The 24,744-nt window shown below is 36.5% G+C and overlaps 1 protein-coding gene across 1 annotated transcript in view; it reads left to right on the forward strand.

Annotated features, from left to right (window-relative positions):
• The window catches only part of melt (ventricular zone expressed PH domain-containing protein melted), a 283,797-nt gene that overhangs the window by 180,953 nt on the left and 78,100 nt on the right, over positions 1-24,744 (forward strand). The window contains exon 13 of the mRNA XM_090368782.1: positions 16,112-16,240. Within this exon, the coding sequence (XP_090224908.1) occupies positions 16,112-16,240 (129 nt within the window). The remainder of the gene's footprint in view (positions 1-16,111; positions 16,241-24,744) is intronic.

Consider the following 24,744-nt stretch of genomic DNA (forward strand, 5'->3'; position numbering starts at 1 on the left):
AGATATAAAACTTTGAACAGAGAGGACAAGAGGATAGTCAACAAGGAGAGAAGGCTATGGTTGGAGGAATGGAGTGAAACTTTGCAACAAGATATCAGTGGTAATAAAAAGATGCTGTATGGCATGGTCAGGAATAGAAGAAGAGAGTATGAACAGAGCAAATACCTGATTGATGAGAACCTAATAACCAAGGATGAAAATATAAGAGAAACATGGAAGAAGTATTTTTCACAATCTATTGAACGTGCAGGACAGTCAGCAAAAGGGACAAAGGCAGGATGATCATTAAAGAGGGGGATGAGAGAGAAGATACACAGAGAGACCTAACGTGGAATTGATGTGGTGCAGGCATGGAAATACATCATGACAGTTAAATCTGCTGGTGTGGATTTGATAAATGGAGAGATGCTGAAGGCTTCAGAGTGGACATAGACTTTCGCAAAATCCAGGATGAGAGACAGGCCAAAGGACTGGAAAGAAGGTTTGATCATCCCGTTATTCAAGAGGGGGGATCAGAAAGAAGTGTTCCAAATATAGAGGCATCACACTGACATCACATGTGAGCAAGCTGTATGAGAGAGTGTTGGAATGGAAGATAAGAGGAACGATTGAAATCCTGATGGCTGCATAACAATATGGCTTTAGACCTGGCAGATTGACAGTGGATCTAATTTTCTGCATTAGGTAATTGACGGAAAAATATTATGAACACAACAAAGAACTATGGATGCTGTTTTTGGACATAAAGAAAGTGTTTGATGTTGTAAAGAGAGAGAAAGTGTGAGAAGTATTGAGAAACTTGGGGATAGAGGAACATCTTGTGGAGAGAATTGAGAATATCTACACCAACACAGTGAGCAAAGTAAGAACAGTGGTTTGGCTGGCAACCACTGTTCTCAGCCCAAGTTTGAGTCAAGGAGCCATCCTGTCACCAATACTATTCATAGTTGTCATGAATGATGTGCAGTAGAGTTGCAGAACAACTTGGGCAAGATCAGATGAAAGTGATGCTCTTTGCAGATGACTTCTGTATATTTGGAGAGAGCAAGAAACAAGTGCAATGGCAAGTTGATCGTGGACCAATATGGCCAAATTGGGCTGGTTTTCGGTCAGAAGAAGAGTAAAGTAATGGTTCTAAAGAGGAGTGATAAGCCTGATGGATACATTGTAATGGAAGGGAAAGTGCTAAAAATGGTTAACAACTTTGTGATGGTAGGAAGTACCATCACAAAGACTGGAGAGATAGATGAAGAAATAAGGAGAAGAAAATAAGCTGGCGAGAATTTCTGTAGACAGACAAGAGATCTGATCTGGAACAGGAACATACTACCAAAGTGTAAGGCTATATACCAGACTTACTACATACCAATTGTGACATATGCATCTGAAACGTGGACTATGAGGGAAAAGGATGAAAGCAGAACAGGGGGAAGAAATGAGGTTTGCGAGGAGCATTGCCAGAAAGACATGATACAACAAAATCAGGAATGATGTGATTACGGAGATAATTCAGGTAGAGAGACTTCAAAATACGATAGAAAGGTCCCGCTTGAGATGGATCGAACATGTCAAGAGGATTAACAAGAGGTGCTTGCCAAGGAGAATGTTGGATTTGCAACTAAAGGACAAAAGACCAAAGGGGAGACCAAGAATTGAAGTGCCAGGACATGATAAAGACCGATGTCAGTAAAAGAGGAGGAAACCGGAATGAAATCAATCAGTTAATGAGAGAAGTACATGGACAGGCCATGGTGGCGAGGCTTCTTGTGTTGATCCATGGAACAGCAGAACAATGGCAGATGATGACGATGATGAACATAGTGTTTGGGGAGGGGGTGCCACCGATGGTTTCCCACAACTGCACCATAAGTACTCTTGTAAAGTATACATTACTCTGTAAAAGCCAGACAAAAGTATTGTGTTGTATATGAGAAGTAAAATATTATGTTGGGTTCTGTTGTTGTGGTCTGGCTTTTGGCTGCAGTACCCCATGTTGCCCGTACACACCGCTAGGAGGTAAGCCAGGCTGCCCATTATTCTCTGGCAGGTCCTGCCATCTAATTACCCAAGCATTCAGTGACAAGACCTATAAAAAAAAAAAAAAAAAAAACAGATAGAGATTGGGGAATATGAAAGTCAAGTGGGATGATGATGAACAATGAGCCCAACACTGAACCCTGAGGGACTCCACTAATAATAACACATTAGGATGATTTGCGGTTATTTTGAAACAAGCGATATGATACAAGCTTGAATCTACAAGGGCAGACAAAATAATGGGAACACCTGACATTAAAGTAGTTTAGTAATGGCTGTATAATTTATTTATGAATGTGCAGTGATGATTTTCCTTCACAGTACAAGTATTACTGTAAAGGAAAAATGATACAAGCTGATGTTTATATAAAAAGATTCATGCAGAAAATGGCTGACCTGTCTCAATTTAAAAAAGGTCAACTTTTTGGAATATGTTTAGCAGGGACATCAGTGACTAAAACTGCTGATTTGTTTAATGTATCCAGAGCAACTGTATTGAAAATCTTCATTCACTGAGTATGGAAAAACAAAATCGCATAGGATGAATTGTAGCAGAAATTCAAAGCTGACTGAAAAGTAGACCAAAAACAAAAATACCGTCTCAAAAATAACTGCATCATTTTATGTGAGTCTGAGTAATCTATTATATAGCAAAACAATTTGGCAAGAATATCATAAAGCTGAAATTTGTGGCAGAGCCACTATTACCAAACCACTCATTACTGATAGCAATTCTAGAAAGAAGATATAATGGTGTAAAGAGCCTATAAACTGGACACTTTATGATTGGAAATGTCATATTTTCAGATGAATCATCATTTGTACCTTTTCAAACATCAGGGAGAATTTATATTTGGCTGATGCCAAAGGAAGCTCATCTTGATTGTCTTGTGCCAACTATCAAACATGGAGGAGAAACAAAAACAATAGTTTGGACATCAGTATTCTTGGTATTCTTTCATCGTGAACAGGGTAATTACTGCCACTGATTACCTTTATATTTTGAGTGATTGTTTCCCACAATAGATGCCACAGTTTGTGTTACTAATTGTTTGAGGACGATGAAACTGGGGCTAAGCATCTCCCATGGCCTGCACAATCATCAGATAAACATTATTGAGCTACTATGGCATATTTGGAGAGAAGAATGAGAAGCAGATTTCCTCGACCTTCATCACTCAAGAAGTTCGAAATGTTCCTCCATGAAGAATGTACCAATATTCCTTTTAAGGCAGTTCAAGATTTATTTGAACCTTTCCCACATAGAATACAGGCCTAACACTATTTTAGTGGATACTTCAAACTCTTATCAAAGGTATTTCCATTATTTTGTCCACCTCCTATATGTGTCTTTTGATCAGAAGCATAATTGCCCCTTCCTTTCTACACACTTTATACATGGCAGTCAAATTTCTTATGTGTAGGAGAGCTTTTCAGTCGGCACCACATATCCCTCTTGCTGTTCCTTGTAGGAACAACAGTTTGTGCACCTCATCAACCTGGTTATTCTGTAGATTTAGGTATAGTCTTAAGACCTGATTCATCTTGTACAATGGAATATGAAAAATAATTACATCCTTCTTCCCTATATATACAAAGGTCTGAAAAATCACTGATAGGACACAGTATGCCTTTCTGTCTTTCAGTTTACACTTCTGGTAAATTTTGTAACTTTGTGTCTGGTTGTACTGTAACTCCTAAGTCATTTTATACTGAACTACCTTTAACTCTCCTCCCCCTCCCCAGTTTTGAAGTTCCCACTCTGAAAGTTACCCCTCCTCAGTCTGCAAGTTACTTAAACTTTCAAATCATCATGAGACTCTTATAGCTTCCCCCAATATTCCATTATTGTCATTAATGAAGATTAGAAACAAGACTAACCCAAGAGTAATTCCTGATTTACTACACTTGCCATACTAGCCCACTCTAAAGAATACCCATTTAAACCTATTCTGTTCTTCAGCCAGCCCCTGATCCACCTAAAAATCTTCCAGTTTATGTAATACCCTCTCATGGAGGATCACATCAAAAGGTTTACTAAAATTTATCTATATAATATCAAAGTTGTTTTCAATATTCATATATTTTATGACCTACTCATAGTAATTAACCAGATCCATTGAGCTAGAGTTCCAATTTCCTCTTCATGAACCCATGCTGCATTTCCTTTAGGATTCCATTCTTATTGAAGTGGTATTACATCACATTCTTAACCATGGAAGCCATCATCTTGCAAGCCACAGAGTTACACTCACCAGTGTGTATTTTCCTTTATTGCTTTGGGTCCTTCCTTATGGATTAGGGAAAATATTAGTGATTCTTAAGTCAAAAGGATCATCCTAGAGTCGGATGATGATCTCATTGACATTACTAATTATTTGATACACTAACATGCATCCTGTTTTTTTTAGTATAACTGAATGTATACTGTCAGTGGTGGCTGGAGTCAAATATCTACATGATATTTCTTCTCTTGTATTAGCCATTTAAATTTTTCTAGGTTCAACAAGCCTTTTGTTACTACATATACATATAGGCCTTGAATGGGTTGAGCACGCTGAATTCTGATGGGATCCTTCCACTTGTTCAGATTACGAACCTAAGGGGGCATAAATTCAAATGAACAAAAGACAGATGTAGAATAGATGTGCGGAAATTTGCCTTTAGCCAGCGGGTGGTTAATTGCTGGAATAAACTTCCATCTGTCATTGTGGAAGTTAATAGGTTGAATAAATTTAAGGAGGAACTGGACAGGCATTTGGAGGGAATGGTGTGATTTTTTTTTTTTTTTTTTTGGCTGATGCTGCATAAGCTCATACACATGCCATTACTACTACTCCGTATTTCTGTTTATCACAAAATAATCCTGATAATACAAAATTATAGATGTAATTTTCATTTATCCTTCTTGTGGCACAGGCATTCAATCTTTCTCACAGCCTCCTTTTACAAATTGCCAACTTGCATACAAGTTCAGGAATTCCTCTTTTGAGTGTACATAAACTCTGAACAATAAATCATTTTATGCTTGTTTCAAAAAAATGTTTAATAAAGCTTCAAAAAAATAGCCGTATGATCAAATTTTATTGTTTTATTAATTGATTAAACAAATAATTTACTAAATGGTAGGTTTGAAGGGTTACTTATAACTGACAATAACAGATTTTGTGCAAAATGGCCTACTTTTCAGCAGTGTGTTAGAGCTTGCTTGTGCATGCTCCACCTTTTGCCCAATATTTGCTAGCACATTCCTTCATACCATCATCCCTGGAACCCTGCCCTCCTTTAGCCTCAGTAATCTTTTTAATATATGCATCTCACAGATCATAATATCACGTATTTTACAGCAAAGTGACTCCGACTTCACTGATTTCTCCTGAATCTGCTTTCAGTTTTGAAGTTCATTGTCAAGTTTCTGTTCAACTCATCTGCTTTTTTTTTTTTTTTTTTTCATACAAGATGGAAGTGGTGGATTTATAGACAACCCAGAGGAAGTAACAGATGACCTTGTTCCAGTTACCAGAAAAAATTTGATTGAAAGCAGTTTTGAAAACTTGTTCCAATCAAATGCTCTAAGATGGAATTATAATAAAGTTCCTCAGCAGGCTTCATATAAACAGTTTGATTTGTTATAATATTAAGATTTCACCTGCCTGGCTCAAAATTTTAAAGGAATGAGTAATTTGTCTGTTGAATCATTTTTGTTAATGTTAAATACAGTCAGTTCTGCTATAATGCAGTTCATGTGTTCCTAAAAATCTCCGCGTTATGGTATTTTGGGCATTAAAAAAAACGGTGCTTATGGGAAAAATAGGGATAGGGGCAGAGACTCAAAAAAAATTTTCAGTCTGGTAAGTAAAACACAAAAAAAGTTAGAAACCCAATAAAATTGCTAACACATCTTAAATTTCTAATAAATAAATATTACAGTAAATATAGCACTTTTTACCTTGACAAGATATGAAGTTGTGTGGTGAAGGTCTGTAGCTGGTGAGTTATAGCAAAGAGGTAGGAGGGTTATCATTCTTAGAACGAAATGTTGTTATACCCGATGTGGAAGGGCATGATTCACTCCTGATTTTTTTTCTTCTGTGCTGGTTTAAAATAGCTCTCTAGCTTTTGTTGCTTTTCCTGACTCCTCCTTTTACAGGATCTGCCTGTATGGGTCCAAATGCCACCAAGCACTATCCAATACATTCAGCATTATAATCATTATCTTCAATCTACTGCAGGTACTTTTCAATTCCACTTAAAGCAGCTGATAACTCTGCTGTTTTAAGTTCTCATGGGGCAACCTGCTGGACTTCGTCTTCATCCTCATCTTGACTTTCCACTTGACTGATTGCAACAAGTTGTTGCATGTCTTCAGTAGATGGATCCTCATTGTGATACTCTAGAAGCTCTTCTATATCTTCATTTTATACTTCCTCGAAACTAACTTCATTTGCAACAGCAGCACAACCTGCTTTCATTTGTTTTAGTTGCTCTGAAGGTTCAAAACCTTCAAAATCGCGAATTAAATGAGGGATAAGTTTCCGACACACACAATTCAAACAGTCTTTTGTAACATCATTCCAGGCTTCTACAATCATATCAATGGCAACTTTGATGTTAAATCTCTTCCAAAATTCTATAACAGTTTGTGCCTTGTCACCTTCAGTAGCAGCAATTAACATCTTGAATGTTCGCCTTAAATAATAAGCCTTAAATGCTGCTATCACACTGCAGGGGGCTGTAGTAGGGAGGTTGTGTTTAGAGGTAAAAAAGATGAATTTGATATTTGGAGAGTTCAGAAACCATCTGAGGATGGCTTGGTGCGTTATCAAGAATTATTAGAATTTTAAAATCAAAGTTCTTCTTCTTGCAATAATTCTTGAAACTGTCATGGTAAGCTTCAACTAAAATATCAGTGAATATTTGCCCAGTCATCCAACCTTTCTTGGTAGACCTATAGTGAACACCAAGGCTGGATTTCACAATTCCTTTTAAAGCTCTTGGATTGGTAGAGTGATAAACCATTACTGGTTTAACTTCAAGTCTCCGCTGGTGTTGGTGGCAAACATCACAGTTAAGTGATTTTTGCAGCCCTAAATCCTGAGGCATGTGCTTCTGCCTTCATTCATCTTTTTTATTTTTTTTTGCATTTATTGAATTTCCAATAGAGGCCTGTTTCATCCAAATTGAAAATTTTATCCAATGTGTAGCCGCCCGCCGCCTTCAATTATTTTCTGTACCACAGGTGGAAATGCCTTTGCGGCTTCCTCATCTGCACTTGCAACTTTGCTAGACAGCTTAACATTGGGAAAATAGTAGCGGTGTTTGAAGCCACTAAACCAGCCACTAGTAGCATTAAAAGGAGCCATTTCTGCATTTCTTTTTAAGGTCTTCATATATAGTTAAGTGCTTTCTCTTTCACTGTGAGAAAGCTTTCTCCTGATTTTTTTTTTGGTTTGGTCTTCAATCCATATGCTTAGCAGCCTTATCATTTCTTCTATTTCTTTAGGTCTTATTCTAATTGACTCTGCAGCACTTGAAGTTGTTCCAGCTATATATATGTAGCTTTTATTTTCTCGGCATTGTCTCTGATGGTGCACAATGTGGATTCACTTAGGCCTGTTGCTCTCGAGATATCACATGTTCTCTCATTTCTTTCAAAATGTTTAATTATTTCAAGTTTCTCTTCTATACTTAATGCTTTCCTTTTGCACTCACTGCTTGGCTTCTTGGAACCAGGATGCTTACCCATGTCTGGGATGCTGTATGAATACACTTTTTATAAAGAAAAGTTAACAAAAGCTGGAGAACAGTCCAAGATACACACTTGTAGGATAACACACGCGGGTGAACTGAGCTAAGAGATATGTGAAGTTCTTGTGTGTAAGGTGAGAATATGTAGTGTGTTTCTGCCTTTAAGGCAGAAACACTATTATCACCTCATACATTGAGCTCATGTCAAACTTCAAATGTGTGAGAGCTATATTTCCCATTTAGTTGTATTGGTCGGAGACTATGTACGCTTACATACATAGATTAATTATTACTGTAATATATACATACTAATTAAGCAGTCAATAATGACAAACACGGCACGCACAAAAGAGAAGATTCTGAAAATTTATTTGTTTTTTATATGATTGAAGAGGAGGGGGAAACGCATCTCACCATAACGTAAAATCCCACAGAATTCCAGCTATTATTGCAAATGCAGTAAGATCGAGTTTACTACCTGTTTATAATTAGACCACATTAACAAAAAAGCCCAATAAACTGGGAACTGCAAATTGTTTTTATTGTTTTATGGTAGTGACCTCCAGAAATGTGCTCCTTCTCTGCTCACGCAATCCCGTCTCACGATTTTTCTGTTCGAACAAAAAATCTTGTAAATACAGCGAATGACAACAGTGTCTCCGACCAATAGTAAATTACAGTAAATGGGAAATATAGCTCTCACACATTTGAGGTTTGACATTTTTAAGCCTCATAAGCTTGTATGTATTGCTGCGCAGGTCGCTACATTCAGCTTGGTGCTGGGTTTTACATTCACCTAGCATTACTCGCAGATGAAATCGCACATTGACCAACTTGAAAATCACGTTATAGTCACAAATTCATGTTGTGAAGATTTACGTTATAGCAGAACTGACTATATATGGAAGCCTGTGTTCTTATATTTCCAAAAATGGTTTTGACTTATTTTAGAAAGTTCATCTATGATAACAATAATAAGTTTATTGTACCAAAACAATGTATTAATCAGGTTATAAATCTTTTAATTATATAAAATAAGAACTTCATTATTATATAAATATTATTAATAAATAATAAGATATTTGATTAATTTTAGAGTACAATTTGTTATTGAATTAAAAAAAAGTCTCATAAGGTAAGTTGTTTCATTACAGTTGACACACTGCTTATACCTGGAGATACTTTAAAGTGGGTCCTCCCTCCCTCAAAAGTTTCAAGAAATATGGATACAGTAGGCCCTCGATTTAATGGACTAATTGGGGGAAGGGGTGTCCACTATTGCCGAAAGTCCGTTAAATCGAATGTATTTTAAAAATATATATTATTAACGAACTTACAATGCACAGGATGTATTAAAATGTTATTATAATGTATACTTATGAATAAAATGTTATTATAATGTATACTTATGAATAAAATATTATATAATGTACATTGAGTAATTTATACACGTTACTAAAACATTTGCTAAAAATATAAAAATAAATATACGACAGGAACCAAACTTTATTTTAATTAAACACGTCAAAAACTATACAGTGTAACTAACGAAGTGTTTCCACCACTTTTCTTTTTTTTTCACACAGATGTTTTCAATGTGAACATTAGTTTTTTTCATTTAAATCCCTTTTTTTGAGGGGGAAAAAATACTTTAAAATTCTTAAACTCCATTTAAATAAAAAAACATACAAAAAATGTTAAAAAAGATATATAATATGCAATATTAATATTAACTTAATTGGAAGAATTACAATTTTCAGAGTCAGAAACAACTGTCATGTGGAGAAACAGGTGTTAATTCCTTGCTGGTAGAGGGTTCTGGTGAAATAGGTCCAGTTGATGAAATGGTCTTGAAGAAATCATCAAGCTTCAGTTGCCTTACACCTTGGTGCTGCTTCCTTATTACTGTAGATCGAAATTGTCTAAAATGTTCATAATAAGGAAGCACATCAGGATCTGATGATGATTCAATATAATGTATGATGTCATCCGTATGTTGTCTTATAACAGACAATTTAGGATGAGGTGCAACTGATTCTTCATCTTTGCCATCATCATCGTCCTCTTGTTCTCCATGAAGAACATTTTCTGCAATCTCTACCTCAGAAAAAATTTGATAGTCCAGATCACCTTCAACATTTTTGAGCCACTGTTCCACATCATTCTTAGTTGCATTTTTTGTTGCTGGCCCTCAGAAAAGTGTCCCAAAAATTAGATGCCTCAGCTCCCTCAAAGTCCATTTCTGGTTCTACTTCATACAACTTTTTCCAAGCATTGGTCAAAGTAGTAAGTAATCTTCATATCTTTCCACGCAACTGCTAAGTTGAAGATAGCAGATCTGATGTTGTATGCGTGTAAATTTTGCAGTGTCCCGGTGCCTCTTGTATCTTCTTCTGTGTCTTCTGTTTCTTCCAAAACAACCATCACCTCTTCCAAAAACTTCTTATACAACCTCTTACATGCAACAATTACACCCTGATCCAGGGAAATAGTGTTAGGAGGCAGAAAAACACATTTAATTCTTCCAACCCTGCTAACTAACTTCTCATCATTAGGGTAAGCAGGTGCATTATCTAGCAGGAAAACAGCCTTTATTTCATGAGAAGGCATTTTCAGCACATCTTTCTGATAGCATTGCACATCAGGAATAAAATGGTTAAAGAACCAGTCACTGAAAATATCCATTGTAAACCAGGCGTTTTTTGAGTGGGAATATATCACCAGTAACTGGTTCATTAAATCCTTTAAAGCACGAGTTTTTTTTTTTTTTTTTTTTGCCTTACCAACTACCATAGACTTATTAAAAAAAAAAAAAAAAAAAAAAGGTTCTAAATTTTTCCTTTAGGACAGAAAATTTTTTGTCCGTTAAATCTGAAGTCCATTAAATCTGGATCCGTTAAATCGAGGGCCTACTGTGTATATATATATATATATGTAAAACATAGAAATAAATGATAGAGGACATAGTAAGATGGGAAAGTTATTAACAACAACGTGCCATGCCTAATGGAAGATATGAGAAGAAAAGAATGTTAAGATCCTAATGAATTAAGTGGAAAAATTGGCTGAATTGAAAAGCCAAATCATATTTACAAAAGCTAGAAAAAAGGGGTGATTAATGCATATTAAAAAGTAGTAATAAATAGAAATGAGAATAATGAAAATAAAAATTGGTACATAGATCAGGTATTTCATCAGGGGACTACACCCAATCATGTACCAAAATACTGCGTTTCTATACAAACCCATGCCGATGGAGGTAGCAATAAATTAAAAAATTAAAAATTAAAATTTAATGAAACCTTCATAGACATGAGTGAGGTAGCCCCAACGCAGTGTGTATATTTTAAGTAAACCGTTAAATTAAAAGGTGTAATTAAAAGGTGTACCAGGCAGCAGCATAGAAAAGGGAAGTAATACAAGGTATGGGTGGGAAAAAAGATAGTAGTAAAAAAAGGAGGCGAAAATAGCGAGAATAAGAAAAGAAGGAATGTCCGAATCACCCTCGTATTGCACTAATAGTTCAACGGACGGAAAAAGCAGAATAGAAAGTATAAAGACGTAAAGAGAAGGAAAAGATTTTAAAGATACTAGGCAAGCTGGGTTCGTAAGTACCCAACCTCTTAGAGAGGGCCTTGGCTGTGAAGGTGTTAGTAGAAGAGGAAAATTAATACTGCTAGCCTGTGAAATATTTTGTTAATGTCACATGTAAAAAAAAAACTAGTATAAAATTACATACCTTTAAAATTATGTAGCATCAATTAGTAGAATTATGTAGCGTCAATTAGTAAAATTATGTAGGATCAATTAGTAAAATGCATAATAAACATGATTAATAAATAGAATACAAACAAGGAGAGGTTGCTTAGTAGAAAAATAATAATGGACGCCCTCTATAGTTAAAAGTGAGGAAAAGGTCCGAATAATAATTAAAAATAATTAAGCAAAAATAATTAAAATAAAATAATGGAAAAAATTAAATAGATAAAACTTAAAAGGTAACTTAGAAAGTGAAAAGACATGAGCATCGTTCAGAATAGAAGTCATATGATGTGATCACTTTCAAAGTGGTGGGAATACCACCATTTAAATTTACAACTATACATCTGTACAAATTATCATGTTAACCCTAATCAAAATGAGATATAGTGAAACCAAATTTATGTTTAATGAAGTTAGAAAGATTTTTAATAATACGATTTATAAAATTAATAGGAATATCATTTAAACATAATTTGGTATATAAGCCGTTTAAAGCTTTGATAAAAAGTGTTTGATTGCTGCTAAGATACGCAAGACGTAAAATTTGTGTATGGATGATATTTTTATGAACTGTAATGGAAATATTAGAGTTCCAATTTGTTAAATAAATAATATTGAAATTAAATTGACTTCTTTTATCAAATACTTCCAAGGTATTACGAAGAGGTGAATTATTTAAAGTAATGCTTAAATTGAGAAAGTTTGCGTGTTGGTTACCATTATTTTCTTTGTTTAAGGTAAGTTCAGTAGGATATATCAATTTAGCAATATTTTCAAAATGATAATTTAAAATCAAGATATCATCAACATATCTAAATGGGAAGAAATTAAGGTTTGGATTGTTATTAGTATAAAGATCTTCGTAGTAATGTAGAAATAAGTTGGAAACTATACTGGAAATTTGTGAGCCCATGGGAACTCCTATTGATTGTCTATAGGTATTACTGCCATCGTAAATATAGTTATTAAGAATACATAAGTTGATATAATTATTCCAGACAGTCTCATCCACGGGTAGAACGTGCTTGTATTTAAGATATAATTGATTGAGTACAGAGATAATTAAATGATGTGGTAAGGAAGTAAATAAATTAGTAAAGTCATAGGTTTCGATACTAAAGATTTTGGCATTAGAATTGAAGATTTTAATGATGTTGTGGTTATTATTAATGATCCAGGTTGATGGAATATTAATGAAGATGGTAGTTAGTAGTTTAAAAAATTGTTTACCTGGAAGATAACAACCGCTTTTTTTGGCACTAGTGATGAATCTAAAGCCAACAGGATCTTTGTGGAACTTGGCAATCATATATAGGAATGGTAATGTAGAATTGCGCATTTTGGTATGTAGTTTTTTATGCAAAGCTATAAGTTTTTTGATGGTCGTATTAATGCCAAGATTACAGCGTAAAAATGTGGTACTGTTGTCGACTTCCTTTTTAAGAGTAGTATAGTAGAACTGCTTACAAAAGATTGCGAAGTTGTTAGAAGCTTTATCTACAGGGGTGATGATAAATTTTCCTTGTAGATCTGAGATGGCATTTTTGAGATTAGAGTGTTTAATATGTGAATTATTATACAAGTTGGCCTCCGTAGCCGAGTGGGCAGGAACGGGAGTGCAGTAGCACACGCTCTTTGAGTAGACCGGGGTTCAAGCCCCTGACTGCTGAATACGGTCGATCTGCCAACCCGCACTGGACCAGCGTGGCAGATTATGGTCCATTTCCCTCAGCATGAATTGTTGAGGAGGCTTCCACCCTGCAGTGGGTTGATAATGGCTGCACTTTACTTTACTTTTTTATACAAGTTGTGACATTTTGAAACTGATTTTGATATAATATATATGTATATATATATATTATATTGCTTACTAATCATTTTCATTTCAGATCGCCATGATCCATTTGAAACATCAGTTTTCTAATTTTTTTATTTTCTGATTGTTATTTTATCTACATTCTATGATTATCATTTAAATACCATTTGATAGATAGGATTTCTCGATTTTCTTTGCAAAAATGAACAGTATAAATGGTTTTACTCCAAAAATCTAAAAACTGGGACATTTTTTCTTAAATAATTTTACTAATTTGCATAGTTTTGTAAGACTGTGTATTATAAATTCAAGGTTACTTTACTAGTATATACAGCAAATTATAGGCTTAATTAAAACACAGACTGATAAATTAGTACACCAGAACCTTTTCAGTTGGGGATTTGCCATTCGCATTTTGATCATTCATAGAAAATATTTTTGAGACCATCTGTCTTTTCTTAATTTGAATTTATGCCCCCTTAGGTTCGTAATCTGAACAAGTGGAAGGATCCCATCAGAATTCAGCGTGCTCAACCCATTCAAGTATCACCAGTTTATCTGACATCCACTTAGGTCCACACTTTGAGGAGTATCTCTTAGTTGCTATAAAAGCTTAGTAACTTCTATGACTACTTCCTAATAACTTCCTTTAGAATTTGCTGTTAGTAACTATTTAAGTTTCTATTCAGTGGGACCATCAATTGGTCCCACTGAATAGAACTTAAGACACCATTGTTAACCACCTTTACAAAAGCAAAAGTCCTTCCTTTTGCCCTTGACACTAGTTACATCTTTAAGTAAATCCCACAATCAGTACACCGTGATCACTGAAACCTAGTGTCTCTTTTATCTGCAGATTCTTAATGTATGAAGATCACTGCTGATAATTAAATCTGAAGTATTGCTTTCTCTCATTGCATCTCTAACATGCTGATGTAAAAAGCAGTCAAACAATAAATCCAGAAAAGTTGCTCCAATTAGGCCTATAACAGACGCCTACTCTTATTTTTGTTTTCCCATTACTTATGTCATGCCAAACTGATTCAGCATTGCACTGCCACCCATGTTGACTGGGTGCACTACTTTAGATTTTATGATAAATAGATATTCTCTTAGATACTCTTAACTAAGAGTATAACTCTTCCCGTCTTGTCTGTCCTTTCTGTACACTTTATAGTCCCCATATTCAAATTCTTCATCCCATGTGAATGGAATCCCTATCTTTGATATTCTTACAATGTCCGTGTTTGAAGACTAAACCAGTACTTCAAATTCATTAGATTTGTTTACTATACTCCTGGCATTAATGCACATGCAAGTATACATGCACTGTTTTTACTCTTAGTAAGTATAATACAGCCCATGTACAATCAAGGTGTTGGGAATTACAGTGAATGCAGTCAGGGATTACTGAATGTCCCAAGAATAGCAGTATAAGAATCACTTCCACTTCTGATACATCTGATTGTGGCTGCTATTTATTAAGTGTTCTGTGTATTTTCCATCTCCCAAGCTAGTAGTTTTTCGACCCACCTAATAGCATCAGCAATTATTCTTGAACCTCTTCTGTTTAAGTATATCCCATCCTTGTAAAAATAGTATCTCCTGTTAATAAGCACTTACCATTTGCAACATGTTGAGCCCAAGAAATGAAACATACTTACTGATAGAGCCAACATACCATAAGATAGTTGGTTATCTCACCTTGCCATCACACCCTAAAGAATCTGAATTTGGAGCAGTCACCGGCAAAAGGCAAACATGGAAGCTTTTCTGTGATATGTAGACAGTACACACCATGCCAATCTATCAATTGGCATGGTGGCACTAAACCTGGACTGCAGATCAGTGGAAATCAGTCCTGTAGAGTGATTAGTCCTGCTATACCCTCTTCCAATCTGATGCATATGTTTGGTTATGGAGAAGGCCGGGAGAATATTTACTGCCTGTGTACATTGTCCCATCTGTAAAGTTGAGAGGAAGATGAGAAATTGCTATGGTCTTGGAGTCTTTTCTGGACACAGCATTTAGAACCATGAATGCTGCAGCCTATACCTATGTTCTGGAAAATTCTGTGTTCCCTACATTGTGGCAGTTTTAATCAAGTAGTCCTTACAGTTTGCAGCATGGCAATACTGTGTCACAAAGCAAAGATTATAAACATGTGTTGCAAAAAGAATAATAACAGAACATTGCAGAAGCCTGCACAGAGAACCAACTTCAACCCAAGTGAATATCTTTTTGATGGACTGGAATGCCAAATTAGGGTAGGGCCATAATAGCCCCCTTTGTTAGTGACTCATGCTTTAAAGGAGCAGTTAAGTACAATACCACCAAAGTTTTCTGCCAAAAATTAGTTGAAAGTCTTCCACAACGTTTGAAGTAATCATCATGGCCAGAGGTGGGTCATTTATAAAATTGTTTGAGTAAATACTAGTTTTGTTTTAGCTACAAGTGTCCTATGACTTTTGGTACGATATTACATGTATAAATACTTTTTTCTGTTTATTTTAAATTATATTATTTATTTTTATTTTTTTTATATCATTGCCCAACAATACCCATACTGTTCTAATACTAAACTGATTTAATATGGAAAGATCAACAATATCTTGCAAGCTAAGAGAAGCTAAGTTCCTCTCCATTCAGAAGTATAACCCCTACAAATGACAGGGTCCTGGCGTACTATTTTCATTTTGAGTGACACTTGTGTATATGGTTATGTATATAATTCTTTCGTTCTTTCAGGCACGAGCAACAATGGCTTTAAGTACGAGAGAATCATCAGTTAGTAGCTTAAAAAATTGCTGGGATACCTTAAAAGCAGACAACAAGTCTTTTTTGACTCTTGTCACTTCAGCATTTCCTTCAGCTAAGGTAATTATTATTTGCATTGTTTTTTTTTATAGCAAAACTTAGTTTCATTTCAAAATTACCTGTAGAGAATAGTTCTAAAAACTTTGGCTGCTGTAAACTAAAACCACTTAAATCAAAACCATATAAATGAGAACTGAACTGCAAAGAGTATGCTGAAATAAATAAATACCACTTCTCTAAGTGTCAACATTGGTTTATCTGACTGCACAATATCCACGGGTCTTTTTCATTCTCCACTTCCCTGAGCGTTTTCATTCTCCACTTCCCCGCATATGGGTAGCAGTAACCCAAGAGAAACTGAAGTTTCTCTTGGGTTACTGCTACCCATATGCGGTACTTTGCATCTGTCAACGTTAAACTTCAGTTGCTATTTCTCAGCCCATTTGCCAAACTTATCTAGATCCTGTTGCAGTAGCATATTGTCTTTACTGTCGTTAACAACCCTGCCAGCCTTTGTCTCATCTGCAAACTTGGACATTAAGCCTGATATACCTTCATCAATATCATTGATAAATACACAAAACAACAATGGGCCCGGCACCAAACCCTGGAGAACTCCACCAATAACATTAATCCCCAAAGAGCAGTGTCCATTGGTTACCACTCTCTGTTGTCTCACACTCAACCATCCCTTTATCCATTGTAGCAACTTGCCCTTAATGCCATACTGCTCCAATTTGTACAGTAGTCTTACATGTGCAACAGTATCAAAAGCTTTCCTGAAATCCAAGTATATGATATCAAAATTATTTTTTGCATCCAGTTCCTTTGTGACTACATCATAGTATCCAATCAAATTGGTCAGACAAGACCTCCCTTTAACAAACTCATGCAGTATCTTAATTATTACTACAGTCTTGTCTAGATGATCCTGTAATCATTCTTTAACCAGTGACTCCATTATTTTCCCCAGAACACACTAACAGGTCTATAGTTACTTGTGTCACCTTTTGAACCCCCTTTGTGAATTGGGGATAGATTAGCACACCTCCAGTCCATTAGGACTTCCCCTGAGTCCAAGGAAGCTCTCATATTTATAGCTAAGGGTTTGGTTACTTCCTTTGCTGCCTCCTTTCATATAACTGAATAGACCCCATCCACCTCATGTGCCTTCCTTATGTTTAACTTCAATAATTTCTTCATCACTTTGCTCTCCATTATTACAAAATCACTTAGCTTCCTGTTAGAGTTTGATAAACTTCTGGTGCTCCCCTCATTGAATAACTCCTTGTATGAATGTAGATGCGAAATACTCATTCCATTTATCAGCTATATGAGCATGATCATCAATATTTGAACCATCTATGTTAAGTGGACCAATCTGATTCATCCCTTTCCTTCTAGAGTTTACATAAGTAAAGAACTCTTTGCTGTTTTTCTTTGCATCCTTTGCCAAAGATTTCTCATAATCTGCCTTAGCCTGCCTCACCTCCTTTGTGACTTGGTTACTGACTAGCTTATATCTGCCATAGGCTTCTGTGTTGCCTGATAATTTATATGCATCCCATGCATTTATCTTCTCTGTCGTGAGCTTCATTAATTCATCTGATATTCATTTAGGCCTAAAGCTTGAACAGTATTTCTTAGTTGGCATGAAAGCCTAGTAGCCTCCAAGATTAAGTCCCTGAAGGCTTCCCATTTAGTATTCACTGTTGGTAACATTATCACTTGGTCCCACTGTATAGAATTTAAAAACTGTCTGAGACCACTGTAGTCACCTATACGAAAACAAAACCCCACATCAGTACACTGTGATCACTGTCACCCAGTGGTTCCTTTATCTGCAAATTCTTAATGCATGAATAATCACTGCTGATAATTTAAACATGGGCTGATCAGTTACTCTCTCTGGTTGCCGCTCGAACATGTTGCTGTAGAAAACAATCATCTAATGAATCCACAAAAGCCTTGCTAGCATGCGAGTGACCAACCCACAAGTTCCAGTCAATATCTGGAAAGTTGAAATGTTCTTGTTTATACTCCATCATGACCTCCAGGTCAGTGGAATTTACAATAAATCATCAATGCAAAGTCAATCGTATTTAGCACTCACGGGGTTGAATCCTGGTCCACTCAAAGAGTGTGTTCTACTAGCACTCTCGCTCCTGACCATTCAGCTACATCAGGCCTCATTATACAACATTCTGATTTACTGGCCAGTCTATTTCTGAGCACAATTGTTCATTATGCTCATCAGTCATTAGGCCTATAACACACACACCTACTCATATTTCCTTTCCCAGTGCTTATGTCACACCACACTGACTCAATGTTGCATTGTCCACCAATGTTAATTGGACGCACTTCCTTAGATTTTGTGTTTCTTAGTTAATAGCATAACCCCTCTTTCCTTCCTGTCCTGCCTATCCTTTCTCTACACATTGTACTCCCCAAATTCCAATTCTGTACTGCTAATATCTGTGTGACACCATGTCTCTGATATCCCAATAATATCTGCCTTTGATGTCGCTACCAGCACTTCAAACTCATCAAATTTATTAACTATACTTCTGGTGTTGGTGTACATGAAAATATACATGCACATGTTCCTACTCTTAGTTACCCTAACACAGCCCATGTATTTATTTGTTCCATATTGATTCCCTGCAGTCCTAGAAATCCCCAGAACCTTGCTTTCCAGGCCGCTGCTCATTCTAATAGAAGCAATGCAAGAATCACTTTTGCCTCTGCCTGCGGCCACTGTTAATCTTTTATTCTGTGCATCCCCCCCCCCCCAAGTTAGCAGTCTTCCAACTCACCTAACACTGCCTCGATAGCATCAGCAAATATTCTTGCACCCTTTCTATTTAAGCGTACCCCATCCCTTTAGAAGCAGTCTCTCCTGTTAACAAGCACAGATCACGCTGAAAAAAATTCTACTCCATGAGCCTTGCACAATCTCTCTCCAGGGCCAAGTTGATTGACAAGGCTCTTGTCATATATTCCCTCCTATTGTCTCTGGGCAGAATTGCAGACACTTTCATATTTAACCTTAACTCACAACTTTTTTTTTCAACATTGACCTGTACTTGTTAAGTAAATCTGCAGACCTCTCACTCTTAATGTCATTAGTGCCCACATGTACAACAATATCACCTTTTGTGCCCTTAAAAGATGATATCTGCTCTACATCATCAACTTTTGTCCCTGGCAGACATACCCTGGTCCTGTTCCACCTATCTTTTTTGCATAATGCAGGGTTATTCAAAATGAAGTCCGGGGTTTCAGAATTTTTTTTTGGGAAAGCGCATGTGTCATAATCATTTGTAGCCATCTCGAAAGAACGCTTAATATCTCAAGTTTCGTTCACACGCTCGCAATGTTCAGTATGCTGCACGGCTAACCACCAGATGGCATTGGACGTATACCGCCGTGCAGTCGTTCGTTTGCCTGTGATGCTAGTTCTGCTCTGTTGCGACATGGCTTCAGATTGTAATGAGAATGCTTTTACTGTGTTGGAGTTTCATGTAAGTAAATCTGTTACCGTTGTGCAACGCCACTTTGCTGACAGAGTGATTTTTTTCTGATGAATCAACCTTCCATTTGTCTGGGAAAGTGAATAAGCAGAATGGGCGATTTCAGTGCGATTTCATTAAAGGCTCTCATATTGAACATTTATTAGGTATGTAAAAAAACTTCATTACTATACTTGCATTCTGGAAATATTTCTTTCTTCCTATGTCTGCTCGTGTGTGTACAGGAATTGTTTGAAACCCCAGATTTCATTTTGAATAACCTTGACAATAGAGTCACCAACAATAAATAGCTCCTGTGGGACCAGTGAATTCTGTCTTGGAGATTGCTGCTGTATTGCCTGATGCACAGGAGTGAGCTCTGGCATTGAGTTGGGCAGCTTAGATCTTGATGGGCCCCCTCATATTAATTTCTTCGAGCACATACTGGTCAAAGTTCAAGAAATAATGTTTCCACTTGCTCAACAACTGCAAGACAAGCAGGTCAACCTATTCCTAGTCATGCAAATTATAGAAGCAGTATGTGAAAGCTTGAAAGACCTTTGCCAAAACAGTTCTAAGCAGTTCCATGATGTTTTTACTGCTTTTCATAGTGTTCTTTAGTGAAAACACAGTGTTTTCACAAAAGAACTTGCCAATAAGACTGGCACTGAGCTTAAAGTTCCCAGTAAACTGAGCAGTAGAAGTAATAACTGAATTCCCTAGTTCAGTTGTGGATGTGAAGAATATTTTCAGGGGACCATCTGGATTCCTCAAAATGCACCTTCAAGTTGTCGGCCATCTACAGAAGTTGATACTGAAATACTTTTGTGAGAGGTCCACAGAAGAAGTGTTGAAGAGTGCTGAAATGTACAAAAAATGACTTGCCCTGTTTTCCAGCTTTGGAAGTGGAACTGATGATCTGGAATCAGTTATGAAAAACACAACACCACAAAGTAGACTCTCCAGCAGAAGCCTCCAGAAGCTTGTCTTTTGTCCCAAACATCAAGATCATTCTGCAACTCATATCGATTCTACACAGCAGAAAGGTCATTTTTGGAGTTGTGTCGCATTAAAACTTACCTTAACAGCACTATGACAGAACATCGGTTCACTGGCTTAGCAATGATGAACATAAACAGGAACATTCTTTTCACGGCAGGCGAGATGCTATAAATCTGCCAAAAATTTAGCAGGAGACTGAACTTAAACTACTTTTGAAACCCCATAAGTGAAATAACAGTGAATTATGTAGCACATTTTATGGTGTAACTCTTTATGTAAAAATGAGAGTTAAAAGGATTCTGAATTTTTTTTTACTACAATTTCCTGATCTTTGTGATTCTGCTGATATGTAAAAAATAATGCATTATACCTTGTACACACAGCACCTAGATACTCTATCATAATTGACACAAGAACTTGTGCCCCACCCCAGAAAAAATTTCTGGATCCGCTATGGGTGTTTGTCAGAAATATGCAGTTAGTTTCTTCTGTACCAATTCTCCAATTCTGAATTCAGTATGCCAAGCAATAAGAAGACTACAACATTAGCCTTGCAAAGTTCCTCGCTATCAATAAATGTTTAACCATGAGAAATATGTGGAATGTACTTAGCCTATGCAAGTTGACTTACTAGTTGGCATATTATCCAGATGGCTGAACTAGTAGCATCATTTGCTGCTGTAAAACAATAACTGTCCCACCAAGATCTAGAGCATAGTAAACCCATGACCTGAATTCCAGCTTCTCTCACAAGAAAAGTTTTCCATAACACTGAACAAAATTTGGGTCACATCTTGTTACGGGCATGAAAGTAAGTTTACTTTGTAGATTTCTTCTTCAAAAGGAGTGTTTCATTTACAATGGATTTCCTCAGCCTACAAATTATTTTTTGGTAGGAATTTTTTCCCACCATAAAGTGTGGTTCAGGGTGTCTTGGTCAGTTAAACTTTGGGCTGTCATACACTCCAGTACTCCATCCATCCATGTCCTCCTAGGTCTTGTTCTTCTTCTTCCAGGAGGTATCCTTTATAGGTTTTGGGGTGCTAAACCTTCAAACACGGAAATGTTTTTGAAAAAAAATAGTTTTTTTATTTTTATACCATCCAACAATAATCAGCTAACATGGCATCACTTCCATTTGCTTTTGTATCTTTGTTTCATTGCTGTGATGTCTTGATAGAAGTGTTCACCATGTTCGTCGCTGATGGCACAACAATTTGATGGGAAGAAATCCAGGTGTGAGTGTAAGAAGTATTGAGGTCTTCCACAAGCTGCCTGTAGTTGCCGGCTTTAACATTTCCTAAAAAACCAGTTGAAACATTTTAAAGGGCTTTCCATACTGATTTCTCCCTATCACTAAGGACACATTCAAACTGTTCGTCTTTGGAAAGTTGCCTTATTTGTGGACCAATGAAAATGCCTGATTTAATCTTCTATGTACTAAGTCTTGGGAATTTCTCTTGCAAGTATGTGCATGCAGGACTGTTCACTTCCAAAGGCTTCAGGAAATTTTTCATGAGCCCCAGTTTGATGTGGAGTGGTGAAAGCAAAACTTTATTTGGTTCTACCAGAGATTGAAATGCTACGTTTTCTTCATTCCAGGTGTTAATGATTTTCATTGAGGCCAACTCCTCTTCTCGTAGTGCATATCCTTGGCACTACTATCCCACTCGCAGAGAAAGCAACAATACCAGTTTAACCCTTTTGTAGTCCTAATAAAATGGCGATTACCTTAAAATCACCACATATCTGCCACTCATACTTCTGATGGTGTACACCTAACTGGATGTTCTCCGTGTTCGCGTATGGTGTTTTTTTTTTTTTTTTTTTTTTTGTGGACAGTATACACAAGGGTATTGAAGGCAGCATATTTCCATTGTGTAATAACACAACCTTAAGGCTAACCTTAGAAGCATCTATAAATAGTCTCATTCTTTGGGAACATGCCTCATGATAATTGCTGCTATTAGACCATCAACGTCCTTACAAACTGTTAGTTCACCTTCTGTTAGATAGAATTTATCATAGTCTTTATTTCAAGTGTGAAATGTTGTCACTTTCACAGAATGATCTGGCTAAGATTTCACTATTTTAACCTTGAGGCCTAAAGTTCTGCCTTATTTTTCGGCAGTTCGAGATCCCTGATAGGGATCATTAAGCTCATTATCTGTGATCTTATGTGGTTCGTAAGGATAAATGTTTAGAGAAAACGGTGGATCCCTTGATGTAGACAGCTGCTGTACTTCGTCATATATATTAAGTTGATGTTCATCAGTATCTTCATCAGAGTGTACAGAAAAATGGTTGAGTGTGTCAGGAATAGGTAGTACTTCACCCTGAGGCACGCGATGAATTGCAGATGATATATTTGGGTATGTGACTGTCCACTTTTTCTTCATTGTCATCCCTTTTCTAATAGGAGGCACCATACAGAAGTAACAGCATGTGACATGATTTGTTGGCTCCCTCCACATCATGGGCACTGTGAAAGGCATAAAACATCCCTTTCGATTTACCCACGCATTTAGTGGTTTTTTTTTTTTTTTTTATTAGTTGTTGGCACATCGGCTTCTGTGGCCATAATGCACCTCCCAAAGTTTTTGCGTTTTACTCTGATCCAAGCCCAAGGCAGGATTTGAACCCGCGACCTTTGGGTTGCCAGGCAGGCACTTTACCCACCTGACTAGCCTGGTCGGCATGCATTTAGTTTTGATGAACAGGCAGTGTGGCATATGTGTGGAGTTCAGTTCTTGTTCTGGCCACCTAGGCACCTCTGTATCCAGGTGGAAAGGAGCAGCAGTGCGTAGCACACGCTTCTTGATTAGACCAGGGTTCGAGCCCGTCACCACCAAATACGAGGATGCGGAAAGGTCGGGGAATGACCATCGCATATCCCCGGAGCAATATGGCCTTAGTTGCTAATGCTCCTAAAAACCAAATAACAAACATCTGGCCGCCTACTTTACAAAGTACAAGAAGTAGGCCTTTTTTATGGCTCGAGTTAAGGGACATTTTCTTGAAGTTAACGTGACTTCTCCACATACGTAACAGAAGTCATCCAGACTATTCACACAATTATGAGGCATATTAATCTAACACGACACTAATACTTCTCAAAAAGTAGGAATCTAACAGAGAACCCTTTAACTGAGAACAAATCACCCAGTATTAAAGAATTATTGCAACAGAATTGAAGATGCATTTGAGGAGACAACGACTTATCTTGTGATGTAGACTGAGACGACAGTTTCTGATCGCATGATAAGAGCATGGTGGTACTGAAACGAGTACGCAACAACTCGGTGTCTGTAAAGTCAGCAACAAAACTTATTTTGAAAAGAAAATTATATACGTTTTCATTTAGTGTTATAAATTTGTTGTCAGATATATTAGTGCAATATGTTATTTATTAAAAACACACGTTTATTAGAACTGAATTTATTGTGTAGTTAAGTATACATCTTTGAATTTTTTTTAATAACCTAGAAAATAAACTATAAAACTGCAAATTCTTTACTTTGCCATTTATAGTTATTGATCTTATTTAAAATTCTGTGGTCAGCTTCTTCATAGCTTGTTCGTTTCCATGGACGTTCATGGCTGGCAGTAATTCTTTTGAAATCTATATTGTAAGTTATTTGAATTTTCCTTAATTTATCTATAAAAATCCACAAAGTAGGGTGAGTAATACTACTACCAAAAGCTAACTGTGGTTTGCAATGGCAAACTTCAGCAAAATTGTTTGTTCTATCGCTTTCATTTAATGTTCGCTGATATACGGACCAAATATTAGAGGTAAATGTTGGTGCAATTCTGGTATCATTGTTTCTGAGACATCCTGTATACGTATTGGTAAAACCATTCTAAAATTGGTTCAAACTCTTCTGGTAAATAATGTCTTCTTGGGGAACAAATGCAATAGATGTGATCAATTTTGAATGTAATGCAAAGTCGATATCCTTATTTCATCTTCCTAGAAGACGACATGATGCCAAGTGTTTCTAAAGATTTTTAATTAAGTGACCATTAATGTTTACTTCTGGAAAC

Source organism: Mastigoproctus giganteus, chromosome 2 (genome assembly GCF_048544385.1).
Source record: "Mastigoproctus giganteus isolate SK-2022 chromosome 2, ASM4854438v1, whole genome shotgun sequence".
NCBI classification, from domain to species: Eukaryota; Metazoa; Arthropoda; class Arachnida; order Uropygi; family Thelyphonidae; genus Mastigoproctus; species Mastigoproctus giganteus.